This window comes from Mizuhopecten yessoensis, unplaced genomic scaffold (assembly GCF_002113885.1).
Source record: "Mizuhopecten yessoensis strain PY_sf001 unplaced genomic scaffold, ASM211388v2 scaffold1779, whole genome shotgun sequence".
NCBI classification, from domain to species: domain Eukaryota; kingdom Metazoa; phylum Mollusca; class Bivalvia; order Pectinida; family Pectinidae; genus Mizuhopecten; species Mizuhopecten yessoensis.
The window spans coordinates 127,870-146,878 of NW_018404217.1; the positions used below are offsets into that span (position 1 = coordinate 127,870).

Consider the following 19,009-nt stretch of genomic DNA (forward strand, 5'->3'; position numbering starts at 1 on the left):
GATACCGCTGACCCTCCCAGGACTGACAGCTGTTCCATTCTACGATAAATATATTATTTGAACTAAATGCTGAATTATACAAAGTGTAATTGAAATGACGTCACATCCTTTTCGCCCGTGTAATATTTTTACATATGTCACTAGTGTAATATACCCTGGAGCGTTTTCCATTGGCTGTGCCAGTCAGAAATCGATTGTGATGTCATAATATGGACAATGACGTGACGTCTTAAATTGTGAATGGCGCAACAAAATGCAATATGCCTGTCTCCGTTTGATTAAGCCCTCTACATTTTGGCTTTAAAACCTGTCAAAATGTAAGTTTTCTGAGTTATGTGATAAAAAGTATCTTAAATTTGTTTTCATTTCATATGAGCTTTTATGAAACTCGTCTCGAAGTTTTAATGTTTGCTCGCCAAGACTCGCAAAAATGAAAACTCATAAGACTCGTTTCATAAAATCTCATATGAAATGAAAACTTATTTAAGATCCTATTTATGACATCTCAATTGAGACAATAGAAATAGTGAAAATAACTTAATTTTAGAAAATATGAAATGAAGTATACCAGTGTGTTCGGAATTTTTTTTTTCTCCTTGTGTATCCCCCCCCCCCCCCCCCCCCACTTCAATATGTATTTATTTTTGTCTATGACTTGAAAGTATAATGATCGAATGCATATGGCTCACCGAGAATGCGATTCACACCAAATCTTGGAATGTAAAAAAAATAAGAAAATCTCAATTTACAGTCAGAATTTTAAACACCTTTGCATACACACGATATATTGCTATCTACATAAATCGTTTTACGTATAAAGGCATTTGTTATGTCAATTTGTTCCGCAATCCACCCTGTTCATGAGTATACGCGTACGTGTATGGTAATTTTACCACGGACTTAGAATCGAATTCCGTGATTTCACACTGCAGTGGTTTTCCCAAAAATTCTTTCAGTCCAAAATCTTACTAAAATAGTAAATAGACATAACTTGTATGATACTAACATAACAATACGTGTTGAGTTTGTCTTATAATGATATAGAGTATTGGAATCATGGATAGCTGCTACATCCAGTTTTAGGTTTTCAATATATAGTTGAGATACATGCAGGTACGTACGTAGTTGTTTTAAAATTTTGGTGAGATCACAAGAGTTGCCTCCCATGTATCACGTTTTTCAGTAAAGAGGAAGTAATGCACTTACCGCGGGAAATTAAACTTCGTACATAACATGTACAGCGATAGATGTCGATCTTCATTCCTGTAATCTGCGATATTTAAGGAGATCTTTGGATACGACAGAAGCGACTGATAAGGATACAGTGAGTATGAATGGTTTGCAAATATTTGAAATGCCATCCACAGAATCGTATATTTCTCAAAAGGGGGCGTGACACATACAGCTAGGCATACATATGTACCGTCACTCACTCGAGCTCACTGTTGTAGTGACGAATCGTTTTCATAGCAGTGCACAGTATGCATGTTCCTGTAATGCACCTGTTATTATGCCTAGTTAAAATTGTTTGAAATAATTAAAAAGAAATATTATTGCTTAATTTCACATAAACTTAAAAGTCTTTAAGGAAACACGACAGGACGCAAAAATGGGTATCGATCCCGTTTCATCAATCCACAGGGGCTTGTAGATTTAAGTGTTATATGATAAAATTAGCTAGAAATTTAGGTATTTCTAGCTAATTTTATCATATAAGTTTATACAAGCCCCTGTGGTCAATCATTAGATGGAGGAAAGTTATGCCAGAGACATGTTAAATACAAATGTACATTTTGTACATACGTCTCTGGGCATATGACGGGAAAATGTATATATAAGCCCATATATAATGATGGTAATACAATATAATGTCAGTAAAAATTTGATTTTCTTCCAGCCTTTCGAAGTTTCCTAGTGATGTCCCTTACAACTCCCCAGTTGGTACAAAAGCTGCCCCCTTCATGGTGGGGTCTGTTTGGTGCCATGAGGCTGGACCATCACCATGACAATGCTGCTGCGATTTGGTACCAGACTGAGGCAAACTCTGAATATGGTGGTCACCCAGACTGGGATGAGCTACTGGCAGGTCTGTTGGTCAAGGAGCCAGTTTGTGAAGGAGCTGACCTGATCTTGTAAGTTTTCTCTTTTGGCAGAGCTACAGAGATTGCCCCTTATATATAGTTATCCAGGGAATAACCATTTTAACTTCTCCCAAAAAAATTCTGACAAAGTTGCAGAATGGTTAAATGTGTGTGTACGGATATGATTGCTGAACCACAGGACATGGTTGTAATAGGTAAATTTATTTTAGATGGACAGGGGATTTCATATTTAGAGTACTAGCCAGCTGGGCAGTTTTGAAAAATTCCACTAGACCGACCAACATTTATTGATACTCATAGAAAATATGGCAAATATTCGTTAGCCAAAACATATGGATGTAAAAGGTGCGCTTTCTAGCCATGGCATAATAGGTTAGTGGAATTGTACAACAATATACAGAGCTGCGCATATGTGCATGGTTCACCATTGGTATCATAGAACAACAGCTACAGTTTGGATCAAACTTAACTTGGTATCTGGTGCACTTAATTGTAGTGAACGAGGAGGTGCACTAGACAAAACATTGAAGTGCACTCCTGTTCACTTCAGTGTTAACTCCAGTTCACAACAATGTTGAATTAACTCCAGTAAACTATGATGTAACTCCAGTGCACTACAGTGTTTATCAAAGTTAAAAGTACATATTTCAATGATTGTTTATAATGAAATGGGTTCCTTCATGATATGTAAATTGAAAGAGAAAGGAAAAAAATATTTAACTGAATATTTCATAATATTTATACACATATTTTTTTCTGGCTACCAAACATATACAATGTGATATGGGTAAATAAGGTAAGTTTTCCTATAATTTTATACTTTTTATGAAAGGTTTCTCAATAATTATAACACGACATCAATAGAGTAATTCGCTTCTTTGTTTTAAAAAATGGCCAATGGCTTCATCGATAGTTCGATCTTATATACAGTACTAACACATATGCTTTTTCTAGCATTTAACAAACAATCTAAGATATATCTATATTCCATGTATGTACTGGTAAATAACAACAAAAAATGAGTAAGATGTCCCTTAATCTATTTGTAGTAAGCCAAGATTTGTACAGCTACCCAGTGACATACAATGTCATTTTCTTCGATTTGTTTTACAACATCGAGGAGAGATCCCACCGAGTGGATTGTCAGACTTTGTTGAGGATGTTCAGTGTTACTATGGGGCTTCAGAATCATGGCAAAGCGTTCTACTGAAGACATTAGCCGCTTACAATAAGGTAAGAGAAAGTTCTTCAAAAACCAAACTCATTTACATGTACATGTAGGTCAGTATCAGTGTTTAGCCACTTGCAATAAGGTAAAAATTGTAAGCTCAAAAGAAAAGAAATAGCCTGAAATGATAGGTAAATATCAGTTTTTATCCGCTTACAATAAGATAAAAAATAAATGCTCATAGAGAAAGTAATAACAATTGTACCTGAAGTTATAGGTATATGTAAAATATCAAGGTGGATCATGGATGGTCGGGTGGTGCAGTGGATAGCGCACTTGCCTTTCCCCAAGGCGACCGGGGTTCGATTCCCCGATCGGATTTGAAAAGGTTGGGGTCACCCTCGCCCTAACATCAGGGCCAACAAGAGTGATTAATATAAGTTGAAATAACTTGTTTCATAATTGTTGTTAAATAAATAAAGTTTATATTTAAAAGGTGGATCATTAAAAACTCTATTGGGTTTTAAAATATAGTTACAAAGGTTTACATGTCTAATACATATTAACTGGAACAATAACATTTAAAATCCATTGAATGATTTTACTTTCTGTGTCATCATAACATCATTTGACTATAACATTTATATAGTCATTGATGAACCGTGCAGATAAATGTGTATTTTCAAAAATACGGGCAGATTCCTGCTCTAGTACACCCGGATTCCGTGTCTTCACTTCGTACAGGTATAATCCATCTTCACTTTCTGTAGCTAAAAAGTCAGGAGAGTGATGATCAACTGTCCGAAACCTGCTACACATTTACAAGCAGGAATCAAAATCTAGCTACATCGTTATGCGACAGGCTGAAAAAATCAACAGAACAGTGTTCCTGGAAAAAAATTCCAGTGAAGAAATTACCAGGTAAGGCCGTACTTCATATCTTAGAGTCATGTACTGTAGTCATGAGTAAAACTTTCTGCCAATCTCTCCTATTTCATGTAAGATGTGATGTAAATATTGTAATAAATTGATTCTCAAGTTCGTTACCTATCAATGATTTGAAACAAACCTGTCTTTGTATTTCAGAAAGTCATGATATTTCTGAAATAGATAGAATACCCCAGAATATGGAAACTTGTGATGACCATCATCAGAGAGACCCACCCCACTCACCTGGTGAGGCAGACCCACCCCACTCACCTGGTGAGGCAGACCCACCCCACTCACCAGGTGAGGCATCAACTCCCACTTTCCCAGGTGTCAAGACAATACAACATATGGACAATGCTTTTCCAGCAGGTGTGATTACCATCCTTAGTGACGATGACGATGACACAGCTGAGGTGATGATGGAAGTTACAGAACCATGCTCTACTGTGACTAAAGAGGGGGATTCACAGACAGGTGAGAGAGAACTACTGCTGTAGTACCGTAGAAGTATTTAGTAAAATAATTTGGATTTATTCAAACTGCAGAGACATTGTTCATGCATTTTTGATGACAAAATATATCATGAAAATTTTTCAATGGATAAAGTGCACTTTTGCTTTCAATGAAAATGTTTAACTGGAGTGGCGCTCATGCTTTTGGTGTTGTATATAATTAGTTAGGATGGACTGAAGTTTAAACCACAGGTTAGCCAATCACATCTTACATGTAGCTAATAGATGAGTTAAGACATTTTTCACATTATCATCGTTATGTTGAAGCGGACGATAGAATCCATATGATATATTTGCACTCCATGGCCATAGCCATGGGTCACCGTTTACAGGTCACATCTTACTAAGTACTATGCCATTTGCAATTGCCACCTTCTGTGTGAGTACCCCTTGGGATAGTGGAATGTCACATGCTGATATTGGATATTATGCCATGCTATATAAAGAGCTACGTCCCTTTGCTCATTTTTGATGCAAAAGTTTGTCTAGAAGTAGGGGATAATGGATTTCTTGCAATATTCTGCCTTATTTAGTTGCTACTGAATAAACATTTAATAGGAGTTTAACTAGGGATTATAATTAATATTGAAACTGGTGAATTGTTAGCTGCAAGAATTTGTTCAAATGCACTGAGTAAGTTTGTAGAACATATATATTACGTTATTTAGGTAGAGATAGAAATTGAGCACTTGTACTATCTCTGAGACTGTAAAATGGTTTTGTTTAATATTGTGGACACTGGACATTGTTTACAAGAAGAGTAAGGAACCTTAAAACAAGTTACAAATGCTTCTGTCCATGCTGTGAATGGTCATATTTATGATATGATAAAGGTGACGTTACAGATGTATATCAACTCTACCATAAAATATAAATCTGAAAACAATAATTTGATACCAGCAATTTTCAGGCAAAGAATGGTTCCTCCCTATCAGCAAGAGCTCATGACAATCTATACACTCATTCTGTAAAATGGATTTCCGTAACAGTGCCATGGCCTTGGTAATTGTACTTGTTGATTGGTATATAATTATGCAGACTTTAATTTTGCAAAATGTTTATACAGGCAAGGTAGAAGTTTAAAAGGTGACACCATACCCGAGTAAAAATGTTTTACAATGATGTGACTTGTAACTACAGTCATGTGACACTCAAAATAGAAATATGATTAATAATTTAACATCATTTTGTTTGTAGATGCCAGTATGAAAGCGGAACTAACTTGTAAGGACAAAGACATTGATCCTGTGCTACTGGTAAGGATAAAAAATTCATTTAATATTGAGGTTCAACATTTGTGTGTTTTAATACATATTATTGTTTCTAAACAATGCTATAATTATATGTATGATGTTTATATGACAAATGGTGTGGAAACAGCTTCCAGTGTGTTGAGTGATATGTGTTTGGAAAGGAATTCAACAGCTATGCGTAATTGTATGAAATAGAGTTACTGCTTTTCCTTACATACTTATATAAAATTATTGGGGAGGCACTTTCTGTAACACTTAATGCCCCCAATTCCTTTCTTTCCCCTACCCTAGCTACAAATTCTCAAAAATAAAATTTAAAAAAACAGCAATATGTATTTCATTTTTAAAATGCCTCACTGCTTCTCCATATATTCCTTCTGGAAAAGCCCATGTCTGTTTGTCTGTTACCCCTGTATTATTGTAGACTTTACTGTTACACTCATTGGCTTAATGACATAAGATATAACTGTAACATGGTAAGTTTGATTACTTTCTTTTTCTTTACTCCAACTGTTACCAAATAAGGTAGGGGGCTTATGTCTGTCTATCCGTCTGTCTGTCGGGCACATTCACTGCGGCATATACTCACTATTAATACTAAAGTTAACCACATCTTTATGATCTAGAAATTAAAAACTGTTTACATTTGTTATCCTTGTTATGTATTTTTGTTTTAAGGGTAAAGGTGAGAAGCTAAAAGAGAGCTGGCAGAGTGGATCTGAGACACCACCAGAGATTGATCTTTTCCTAATAGCTACACCTGATCAGGTAAATGTGACTTTTGTATATAGTAGAGTGGCAACAAAAGCCGCAACAAAGATGCTTTTATTTGAAAGTTTTCCAGGGTAAGTCCAGATGAGCATTTTACTCAATGACAGGTGCCACATGTGGTAAATGAAATACTTACCCTTCCGAAGCACTTGGTTTTGCCTCCAGTTTTTATTGTGCATCTTGATGCCTATTTGATATTTTTTTGTTGTGGTCAGTTCGTATGAACTTTGATTTAATTTTATTTCTTATAATTGTTTTGACTGGTTTTTTTTCTGTTTGCAAATAACTGATCCTACATAAGTATAAAATTGCAAAATTTGTAGTTTGGGTGGTGAAGAATTAGAGTAGAACACATAAAATTGAATTTCTGTGCATTTCATTTTCAGATAAAATCGGTAGCTCTTGCATTGAACTTTTGCTCCTTGACCGATAGTGAAGTTTTGTCGGCATGCCAAAGTCTGACCTCTTTGGCCAGTATCCTTAGCGAAGCTGCAAGTGTCCAGTTCATGAGAAGTGTAGTCCATCCTAAGGTACATATGCCATTAATGATCCTGAAAAATCATGTTAAACTTATAGGTTCTTTTGGAAACTTCAATATGTGAACTAAATTTTGATTTGAAATAAACATTATTATAATCCCAATATTTGGTACTTTTCAGATTGCTGATTTGAAACATAGTGCATCTCGTCAACTCTTGGGAGTTATCTCCCTTTCTGCAGAACGCTTTCCAAGAGGTTTGATAGAGGGAGTGTTTGTCAAGTGTGTGGAGCAAGGCCTAGGTATTGGATACTTTCTATAAACTTTTATTTCATTTTAGAAATGAAGTCGAATGTTTAAATCACCCTTTAAAGATGTTGGAATTTCTTTTATTTACTGGAAACGAGTCAGAATGTTTTGATATGATGGTGAAAGAAATGTCATTGCTCTCTGTATTTTCGTCCTAGGTTCAGCCCAGACTGATGTATTCTGTAAAGTCATCAAGACAGATCTTCAAGATTCAGCACGTGCACAGATGATAAAGTATGCCATTCATGATCAAATAAGACTTTACATTTTTCTGTACACGCCAACCACTACTATCAGCTGTACATTATGTCAGACATACATTTTCAATATGAACATTTTTGTTTCATTTTAATTTGCCTGAGTGGCTTGTATTTAAATGTTACATAATGGCATAAAGTACTGTTTACTTCATCGAAATTGAGACCAGCTCCTAGACGTATATTTACGACACTACAGTAATCACTTTGTATCTCTGTGCATTCATCCTCACATTGCTTTACATAGGATACCTCGAATTCTGATGACCTGATTGACTTGAAATCACAACCAGATTTGGCATTGAAGATACCACTAACAATCCGTTCAGTTTTACAGAAGGTATTTCCCTAATAGCAATAGTCTTGCAACTGAAAAATATTGCCCAAAGTCACTTCTTATAGTCACTGAAAAAATATCCACCAATTTCCCTAGTAAGTATTCCCATCAATGTCACCAGAATATTTGTTAAAATTTGCGTCCACTTCAAAAATTCTTGAGGATCATGTGTGTGTATGGGTTATGTCTGTTGTAGAAAGATGATAGAATGTACCAAACGTCTGGACGAGCATGTTGTCTGCATTTATCAAACTCTCATAGATACAAAGGTAAGAGACATTTATATATTTACAGAAAGATTCAAATTGTTTGGTGTTGACAGCTTCATATACATTACTAGAGATGGGAGCTCTTCAGGTTTTAACCACCGCTAAACTTTTAATACCTTCAGATTTGAAAACATATCTTCATGTAAGGTACACAATGCGGTGTTCTGCTTAATTACAGTCAGCAAAAATAAGATCCCAGGAATAAGAGCATCAACAATGGTTAAATAGAATAATGAAAACAGTAATTTAATATGGTCTGTGTAAGTATGATAATCAATTCAAAAGGGTGTCCATTCTTCTTCAGTATAATAAAGAATATAGTTGAATTGTTCAAATGTGCTCACCATTTCTCTTTTAAGGATTTCACCTACAGTATGTCTATGAAAATGAAACTAAATGCATATGATTTGCACTGTATTTCGTATTTAACTAGTATTTACGTCACATAGTCCTCTTTAATGAAACGATAAACAACACTTTGTCAATTAGATTATCAGCTTTTTCCCCGTCTTATAACATAACTATACAACATCACTACATTGTATACCCAGTTTGTTGTTAATTGTCACTGTAAGTGTGCAATTAATACAAAAAGACGAATAACTTGCATACATGATATTAGAAATTACAGTCTGAATAAAGTTCAAGGTCCATTCAATACACTCTGTCAATAATGTCAGGAATCACATGTATAATGTTATTAGTTTGACCTTTCCATTACAATCCTTTGTAGTATCCCCCCTTAGCAAAAACTCATTTTTGCAATTGTGCTATCCATGATGTAAACGCTGCTCGATAGTCTCCCCACGGTATGCTAGCAAAACACTGGGAGATTGCACTACCAAGAGCACTCATAGAGGCATATTGTTTCCCAGAGACATTTTCACATTTTCTATAGAAAAGGAAGCAGGAAGAAGTCACAGGGACTTTGATCTTGTCTACCTTCTCTTGCTTAAAAAACCCCAATTAAAATATTGCTTTTGTGGGATAAAGCAATTGTCATGACTTAAGTGGACCCTTTACTTAGACACTTTTTTTTCATCTAAAATCTTTTAGGCTTCAGTACTTGGTCTCTGTGTAAAACTTGGCAGTGATACTTTTCCCTTCCCTGCACAGTATCTGAACCACAGGCCCACTAGAATTGAAAAAAAAATGTCATACAGAACTTTCTAGGCAGTTTTTATGTCTTTGCTTTGCTTCTAATCTCTTTCCGTCCGTCGTGCGTAAACTTTACATTTGAAGAACCAGTGGATTTTATTTTATTTAAACTTGGTCAGAATCATCCTTGGTAGATGAGGCTACAAAATTGTAAAATTGGGATTCCTACCCCAACCACTAGGGCCAGGGTGGGGCCCCAAAGGGAAAATTAACCAATATTCAAAAATCTTCTCCTCCAGACTCAGAGGTACTACATTCATTTTCTCTGCATGGAAAGAAAATCATCAGGGGCTTTATTTAAATTGTAATTCGTTCTNGGGGGGGGCAAAATTGATTTCACTTAGTTTACATGCTGATTTCCACATCACATCTAAACAATAAAATAAAGCTACCAGCCAGTACCTATGATATAACTCAGGTGACTTCTAAGGTCCTTGGGCCTCTTGTAATTTTTGCGCCTCTGGGGTTTTAAATAATATGCTCAGATGTCATCCCCTGTAAGTAAATCAGATAACTTTCTGGAGTTGAAATTACTGTACCTTCAATACATTTCAAACGTTTGGCCATTTGTTCAGATGTCAGCAAATGGGGAATCCATCGGGCACAAAGCTTCTATAATTTCAAGCATTTGGTCACTATGTGATATGTTTAATGCCAACCATATGAGCTGTCTCAGAAACATTATAACGACCATCGTCCTTAATCATTTCTTTCACAGCAGCAATGCTCTTTGATGCTGCAACAACTGGCCGGCTGTTCTCCTTAACTTTCAACTTTATCATTCTTGAATTTGTTCACCCACCTGAAAACTGTTCTCAATGTGATGGCAGAGGTGCCTTTTATATGCTGCATAACTCTGCAAGTATCTTGTTTGGCTGTATAGGAGCGTATTTCAGATTAAGTCACAACCTTCTATTTAGCATTAAAAAGAAGTCACTAGTCACGAGTGCTTACCATTCAAAAATGAATAACTTGTTCAATTTTTTTTGGGTAATGTCGAAAGTTGGCATGCGTTTTGTGTGTTTTGTTCTTTTAATGCTTTTGTAGCCTGCAAAGGCACCAAACTGTTTTATTGCCTGTTCGTACGTGATCAGTGTGGTGACAGAATTTATTAAACGGCCCTCGTACGCGAATACGAGTTGTACGCCTTTAACGTTTGTGTTATTGAAAGGAACAAGTTAATATCCCATTTATTTACATTCTACACTTTAAACAGTACAAGTTTTAGATAAAAGGTAACATCAAATCACAGTAACATTTCACGTACATTAATGATCTAACACTGTGGATAGCCGATGAAAGTCTGCATTTCTTTACCGTAGATATGTTTGGAAAGCGTTGCTCTGTCGATCGCAACCTATGTAATTATTGCCTTCAAGTTGTTTATACATTTCAGTTGCTAATACCATTTGTTATTCTTACGTCCTGGCAAATGAATCCCATTTATGTATCCATCAACTTCATATATATGTAGGGGACGCTGAACTCACTATTGAGCAGACGTTGAACCTCGCATTCCCCCTTTTTCTCTAGAGGACGTTGGCTATCACACACGCCGTTTTGTTCGCTTTATGTAATGAAGATAAACTGCATCCTTAAAGGAAACGTCCGAACCAACTGTGTTTACCGAATGGTTTTACATGACCCACATTGGAAGTGAACTTCAAATTTTCTCGTATTTCGATCCTCTTTATCCATAAACAAGCGAGGAAACGACTGAACAAACTGATAATCTACCGATTTGGTAAATAATTTGAACTAGAAAACAACTTATTCCAGAATAAACACGGAATTAGTTTTACTGGCGTGTATTTATATACACTAACTGATCGCGGAATAGTGATACAGCAGATAACACAAGACTCCAGTACACAATACACACTCTTACAGTCATACAATGGACATCTAATTAACAGTTTTAACATACTGATGTTAGACTACAGATCTTATGAAGACATCCAATACCATGGTTAACACGGACATTCCCCTACTAAACATTCGCTTACTTGTAAACTCTGATAACAGTAGAGAACACCAACCTGCATAAATTGATCAATTGAACATAGATTCTCGGACATTCTTGGTATTCAAATTCCCTATTAGGACTTAATTATCTCAACCTGAAGATCAACATAAAATGTACGGACATACAACAGAGACGTATAATGTGTTAAATACGTCTCTGCATGAAATGATAAAAAAATACTTAACCGATTGAAAAATTATCTGTTTTATTCCGATGTGAAGCATAGACGTGCACTCGAGTTTAATATCATTGTTACGTACACTATATGACATAACTATATGATGACGTCATTAACTATTATGATTATTCCCATTTTGTTGGTGAAAGGCAGCTGGTAGGGTAACGCATTTTGACCTAACACTCATTTTAAATCTGAGATTTTTCATGATGCTGACCCACATACAGTACTAGTGGGTCGATACATGTAAAGAGTGGATACAAGTTGCTGATACACTTAAGGTGATGACGTCGTGGTCATATCTTTTCGATTGCTTATTGTACCGTTTGGATGGACTTTAATTATTAATATGCATATCGCAGCATGACTCTTGAATATCCAAACGGTGTGTCCCGTCCAAGACCCAATGTAAGGTTTATAGCACGGACATTTAAAATAGGTGTCCGGGCTATATAACATCAAATGATGCTGACGTAGTATACATCATCTGCTCAAAGATTCCTATTTGTTTACAATGTACATGACGTGTACTTGGAAGTGCTTATTAAAATAAATGTCACAAATGAAACCTTGTGTGATTGGTGACATTACATTTTCAGGTGGAACTATCTGAAAGCATGCTTAAAGATATGGTGGTTACATTCCACACCAATTCTTGTGGGCTGGAAAAGAATCTCAAGTATGGCAAACTATTACTGGCTGTTGTCAACAAATACGGACACAAGGTACATGCTTTTTCTCATGGATGCTCGAGCTAAACCCACAATAATCGTAGAATAATCATATCAACTTAAGTATTTACCAATATAAATATACAGATAGGGCTTGTAGTTGTTTTGCTTTATGTTGAAATTTCTAATGGACAAGTTATAAAATTGAAAAAGAAATTTAAAAAAAATGGGATAATATGATTGGAGTACTTTGAAGTGTCGTTGACCGATGTCTTGATCAATGCAAAGATGTAATGAGCCCACTAGTATACTTATATTATAAAACCTAGCTGACATAAAGAGAAGCACCAAATACATCCGTCTCTTGGATACTTTTTAATAGGTTGGGTCATTTAGTGTTACAAATATGTTTCTACCGTAGAGTAGATATTGCACATCATGGTTTGAAACTATTGGCCACCAAGATAATAAACTGACGTTCATATTTTACCAGATTTGTCTAGATAAACTTGCATACTCAGTTTCTCCATTTTTTCCAGTTCACCATCGAAATCCTTGAAGTTATGGAGAAGGAAGTACAGAAGAACGAAACGTTCCTGAGAAAGGCCTTACGTGCAGCACTGAACAAAATAAGAAAATGAATAAAAAACCCATAATAGATACATTTAAAAAAAAAATGGTTTGTGAAATGTTTTGTAGTATTTATGTCCAGTTACGGTTACGATACCAAACATAGATGCTTATCAAATACCATGAAAGGTTTCTTATGGCTGATAAAAACAGCGGGATATAATACACAGATGTAGTTCCATGCTTGGTAGCTAACTTAACAAGCTTTGCACTTGTCGTTGGTGGTTTTTCTCCGGGAACTCCGGCTTTCCTCCACCACCAAATCCTGACACGACCGTAAGTGACCACAGCCGTAAATAGGACGTAAAACACAAACAAAGAAACTATTTGCAGTTAAAATATGAGAACTTCATTTAGAAATACATGTAGCTATCACACACATCAATAAGATCTTTGAAGTGGAGGAAGCCTCATCCATGTACTGATACTTTAAGATGCTTCATATGTACTGATATATTGGGAAGTTTTCGATGCATTTAAATTGTTCACATGCTGTAATAAAGGTGAAATTATTATTACAAAGCATAAGTAACCAGCATAATACGCGTAGAACAATATGTAATTAATTGTGAAGGCGAAATTACCGCTTTATGATTCTTTTTAATCCATAAAAACGGTCTTTAGAATTGACAAGGGTGTGATTGCAATATGCATTTGTGTTACCATATTGCCTCGGATAGACGCTGTTTTAATTATTACAGTAGTCAAAATAAGAGATAAATATTTTTAAGGATGTAACGTAAAGCCAGAAAAAAGTCCGTTTTCGTTGGTTCATCTGTTATATAGAAGGACGAACGCTAACGATTATAACTGAGGTGACGTATTTTATCATATTTTCTTACAATTTCGATAGCATTTCCGTGAGATATTATTAATATCAGTAATCCGATTATAATTCTCATGACACAACTTGAATGGTAATTATGGGCATTCATTTGCTCTTACAATCCTTCAATGTGGTACCTTTCAATTAAGTTAATCTTTCATAATCTCTACATTCACAAGTGCTCGATTTTAATCATGATATATTTAATCGCTTTATTGTCGGAATTAGTAAAGCTCTCATATAGGACAGGGGTTGATTGTGTAATTTGTAAATTGAGCCGTAAAGCAACAGACAAAATAGCAAAGCACCTCCATCTTTATTCAGCAGTAGGGATAAGCTTTAAGAGCATGTTGTAAATACGCTAAAGGTTATTGATTACGTTACATTTGATTTGTTGAAAGAAGACGATCAGTACCTGTTTCTCTAAGGTAGTAGAATGGTGATGGAAATAGATGATGATGAATGGGAAAACTGCATCATCGGAGTTGCACGCTGTGTCTAGCACATACTTTCTGAAGTTAACATTTTTCTTGGAAAGTGAATCTCCATTTCTGAGAGGTCAGTTGTACTGACCAATGTAGTATGTAAATAATCTGCAGTGTTGATAACATAACAATATGATATTTATATACCATGTTTTCTATAATTGAAGCGAGTTAATTATTGTAACAGTTCACTCATGTAAGACGTAATCTCTATATGGAGGAAATAAAGAATCTGTCTGATATGTCTGCAAGTATAGATTTGTTGACAAGTGCAACCTAATTTGAAATGTGTCTTTGAGTCATACAGAATTCCATAGCGAAAATTTACTTAGTAAAATAATGACATGTGCAGGTTTCTGAAATGTTATGCAAATTATCGCGTTAATTATGAATAGCTTGTTGCACGAGGACATTTTATATATATTTTATACTGTTGTATGTTGTGGACGGATGTCAGCAGTACTCATCAAATTACATGACCGACATATCTGACCTGGCGGAATTTTATTAACACGTGTTCGGTAGTGGTTTCTTGACACACATATATAGCTTGATGGTAGCAGTGTCTTATGCTATTATCCTTTCATAAGTACACGATTTGACACCTGTTGAAGATCACACAACATATTTTTATTGTTATAAACGCAAAAGTTCAGTTTCATTATAAGCAAAATATTATGAAAGTAAATGACAACAATCTATCCTTTAGCGTACACTTAATGTCTATTCGTATCACCCCATCCGGACACAGAATTGATATGGTACATTTGTGCGAATGTAACTGCAAACATTTCTTGTCAAATACTTAATATTTATGTTACATTGCATTTGCCATCCTCGAACATACAGGGGTTACGTTCACTAACAGTATCTGCACATCTAGGATATGACATGGTAACATTTGATTGCACGGGTTTATTGTACATCAAAGGATGAAAAAAGGGTCTGCTCGTGTCATCCACAAAGTAAACACATGCAGTGCCTTCGGTTTCTCAGGGGTGCCGGGAACGTGAGTGAACCCATAGTATTTTGAGGGTGACTAAGGACAAGCATTGGTACTATTGATGGGAATTTATCTCGATATTTGTAAAAAAAAAACATATTTTGTCATCGTTAATAAATCCGCTGGCAGAACAAGAAACTATTGATTTTTAAATATCCTTATTGTACATAAATTGGATACTTACGAATTCAGCTGTATAAAAAGTCAAAAAAATTAGCAAGGAAGTCTGGAAATTATTCATCAACTTCATATTATATATTAAAGAAATAATCTAGCACAAATAACATTTGGATGTAATGTAATTAAATAATGTCTCTCCGAAAATAGATGCCATACAGCATCATTTGTTATTATTATGCATGTGATGTAAAACGTCTTAAAGAAATTTTACAAATTATATAGGATGCTATAGAAATTTGTATTTTACAATAATGGAGACTGCTGATTTTCATTGTCGCCTCTTTGTTCAAAACGTGTCTACGATATGGAAGTTTAGTGAGGTAGCACTCTAAAGTCGGTATCAAATCCGCACTATCGCCAGGAGGCAACTACTCCCCACATGCCACCTAAGGTAAACATGCATGAATACATTACGAACTGTGAGGCACGCCCTTAAATGACTTCGGCTATTAATAGGACGCCAAACCAAATAAAACCAATCCCTCGGTTCCTGTTTTTTCTTTGTAGTTGTTTTTTTTGCCTGACAAATCAACATTTCAGAATCGGTGCTGGAAATGCCACCACTTGTGTATACTCAACATGGTAAAACACGTGACTAAAACCCGTGTAGAAAACGTATCCATATAACATGCATTTAGTCTGACGTATCTCCTTGACCTCGGGCAATGTGACATTGGGATGTAAGTGGGATGGGGCAAATTGTCCTATCATAAATATGGAAATCGCTCAGCTTGACGGTCTGTCTGATATTTATGTAATGAGATTGTACCAAGCAGTCTGGATTCATCTGAGCTACAAAGACGACAATGAAGGAGGTGATTAACATAATTGTCACAAGATGACAATAGTAAATCAGATGGAAAAGGGTTTCATAATTATTTGTACATGTGTCTTGCACTACAATACCAAGAGTATATCACGTTTAAAATATTACATATTACCTCACACAGAAAATCGTGATATCAGAGAGAAAAGAATAGGCGTCATTTCATATTGAGCCCGCGTGCCGCCGAGTCCAAACTGGCGAAATTGGCTTATATACCAAACAAGAAACATTTGATTAAGGTAATGTTTAGTAAACATGTATTTAAAATTTCATCAGCGTTGCTTGAGAGGTTAGAATGATAAAAAAAGATTATTAGAGGATTGTTTGGTTTATTTTTCGGATTTCGTCAACATATATTTCAGCTCTGAGATTTCAGTGAAGATAATTAACGATCTTCATACTTTTCTTGGATTTATCGAAAGAAATTAAGGGTGCACATAAACACCTGGTTTCATGATGTCTTTTCCCTTTGTTTATAGTGTTTCGTCGATTTCTTGCCTTTCGTCCTTGTAATATATTGAATATGCGATATATGATTCTAGTTAATTTGCGAACTGTGTGAGAGGTTTGAATGAATGCGTCATTAGATATGCTAATAAATCTGTATGGAAATCGTATGCCTGTCTCACCGATCATAGCTGTCGACTGTCCCAGGTAATTTATTAAAGGAAATGATGAAAAATCGTAGGGTCTAGATTGTTCTACATTTTGCGAAATAATCTGACATTAATTCAGATTATACTTCAGCAGTATGTATTTATTAATACGAGTCTGTGATAAACATCATTAATGTCATGTACATAAACTTTGATGCTGGTGATGTTGTCTCGAGGTTACGTCTCACCCGACGCGTCGTTAAGGCTTGAGTCGATACGGGCGTCGGAGCTCTACCGTTAGGTGGCACTCGTGTCACTCCTAACGCTCCCTCTGTAGCCACGGTTCGGTTAAAAGTCAGCCAAGATTAATACACATTTTACTCTCTGTCTTGCCTTATCAAATTTATCTAGAGTTAACCACAATTGTAAAGCTGACCATTTTGAATATTAATAGTTAACTAACCATATCTTAACATTATACACTGACCATAATGAATAAAACCTATGTTTATTACTTAACCACGAGTCATTTAGAGCAAATGGACATATCAAGGGTATCTTAACTCTGTATTTCCGGTTTTCTCATGGTTCTGATTTGTATAGAATCACTTCGTATATTTACCTTATGTCGCCCTTGTATGGATCTGATATGCATAGCATTACTATGTATATTTACCTAATGTCGCCCTTGTATAGATCTGATATGAATAGAATTACTATGTATATTTACCTAATGTCGCCCTTGTATGGATCTGATTTGTATAGAATCACTTTGTATATTTACCTAATGTCGCCCTTGTATGGATCTGATATGTATAGAATTACTTCGTATATTTACATAATGTCGCCCTTGTATGGATCTGATTTGTATAGAATCACTTTGTATATTTACCTAATGTCGCCCTTGTATAGATCTGAAATGAATAGAATTACTATGTATATTTACCTAATGTCGCCCTTGTATGGATCTGATATGTATAGAAATACTTCGTATATTTACCCAATGCCGCCCTTGTATAGATCTGATATGAATAGAATTACTATGTATATTTACATAATGTCGCCCTTGTATGGATCTGATTTGTATAGAATTACTTCGTATATTTACCTTATGTCGCCCTTGTATGGATCTGATATGAATAGAATTACTATGTATATTTACCTAATGTCGCCCTTGTATGGTTTTGATATGTATATAATTACTATGTATATTTACCTAATGTCGCCCTTGTATGGATCTGATATGTATAGAATTACTTCGTATATTTACCCAATGCCGCCCTTGTATGGATCTGATATGTATAGAATTACTATGTATATTTACCTAATGTCGCCCTTGTATGGTTTTGATATGTATATAATTACTATGTATATTTACCTGATGTCGCCCTTGTATGGATCTGATATGTATAGAATTACTTCGTATTTTTACACAATGTCGCCCTTGTATGGTTCTGATATGTATAGAATTACTTCGTATATTTACATAATGTCGCCCTTGTATGGATCTGATATGTATAGAATTACTAGGTATATTTACCTAATGTCGCCCTTGTATGGATCTGGTATGTATAGAATTACTTCGTATTTTTACACAATGTCGCCCTTGTATGGATCTGATATGTATAGAATTACTTCGTATATTTACATAATGACGCCCTTGTATGGATCTGTTATGTATAGAATTACTTCGTATATTTACATAATGTCGCCCTTGTATGGATCTGATATGTATAGAATCACTACGTATATTTACCTAATGTTGCTCTTGTATGTATCTGATATGTATAGAATTACTTCGTATATTTACCCAATGCCGCCCTTGTATGGATCTGATATGTATAGAATTACTAGGTATATTTACCTAATGTCGCCCTTGTATAGATCTGATATGAATAGAATTACTATGTATATTTACCTAATGTCGCCCTTGTATAGATCTGATATGAATAGAATTACTATGTATATTTACCTAATGTCGCCCTTGTATGTATCTGATATGTATAGAATTACTTCGTATATTTACCCCATGCCGCCCTTGTAT

At 35.3% G+C, this 19,009-nt stretch overlaps 1 protein-coding gene across 1 annotated transcript; it reads left to right on the forward strand.

Moving 5' to 3' along the window:
• Positions 1-1,206: 1,206 nt before the first annotated feature.
• On the forward strand, positions 1,207-13,194 carry LOC110440797 (Fanconi anemia group E protein-like). The gene is made up of 13 exons (XM_021483935.1): positions 1,207-1,324; positions 1,898-2,132; positions 3,152-3,335; positions 4,041-4,191; positions 4,357-4,674; positions 5,910-5,968; positions 6,644-6,733; positions 7,123-7,266; positions 7,396-7,516; positions 7,682-7,757; positions 8,314-8,386; positions 12,348-12,473; positions 12,959-13,194. Exons 2-13 carry the CDS (start codon positions 1,918-1,920, stop codon positions 13,058-13,060), a joined length of 1,659 nt encoding a protein of 552 aa, XP_021339610.1. The 5' UTR covers positions 1,207-1,324; positions 1,898-1,917; the 3' UTR covers positions 13,061-13,194.
• Positions 13,195-19,009: the final 5,815 nt, after the last annotated feature.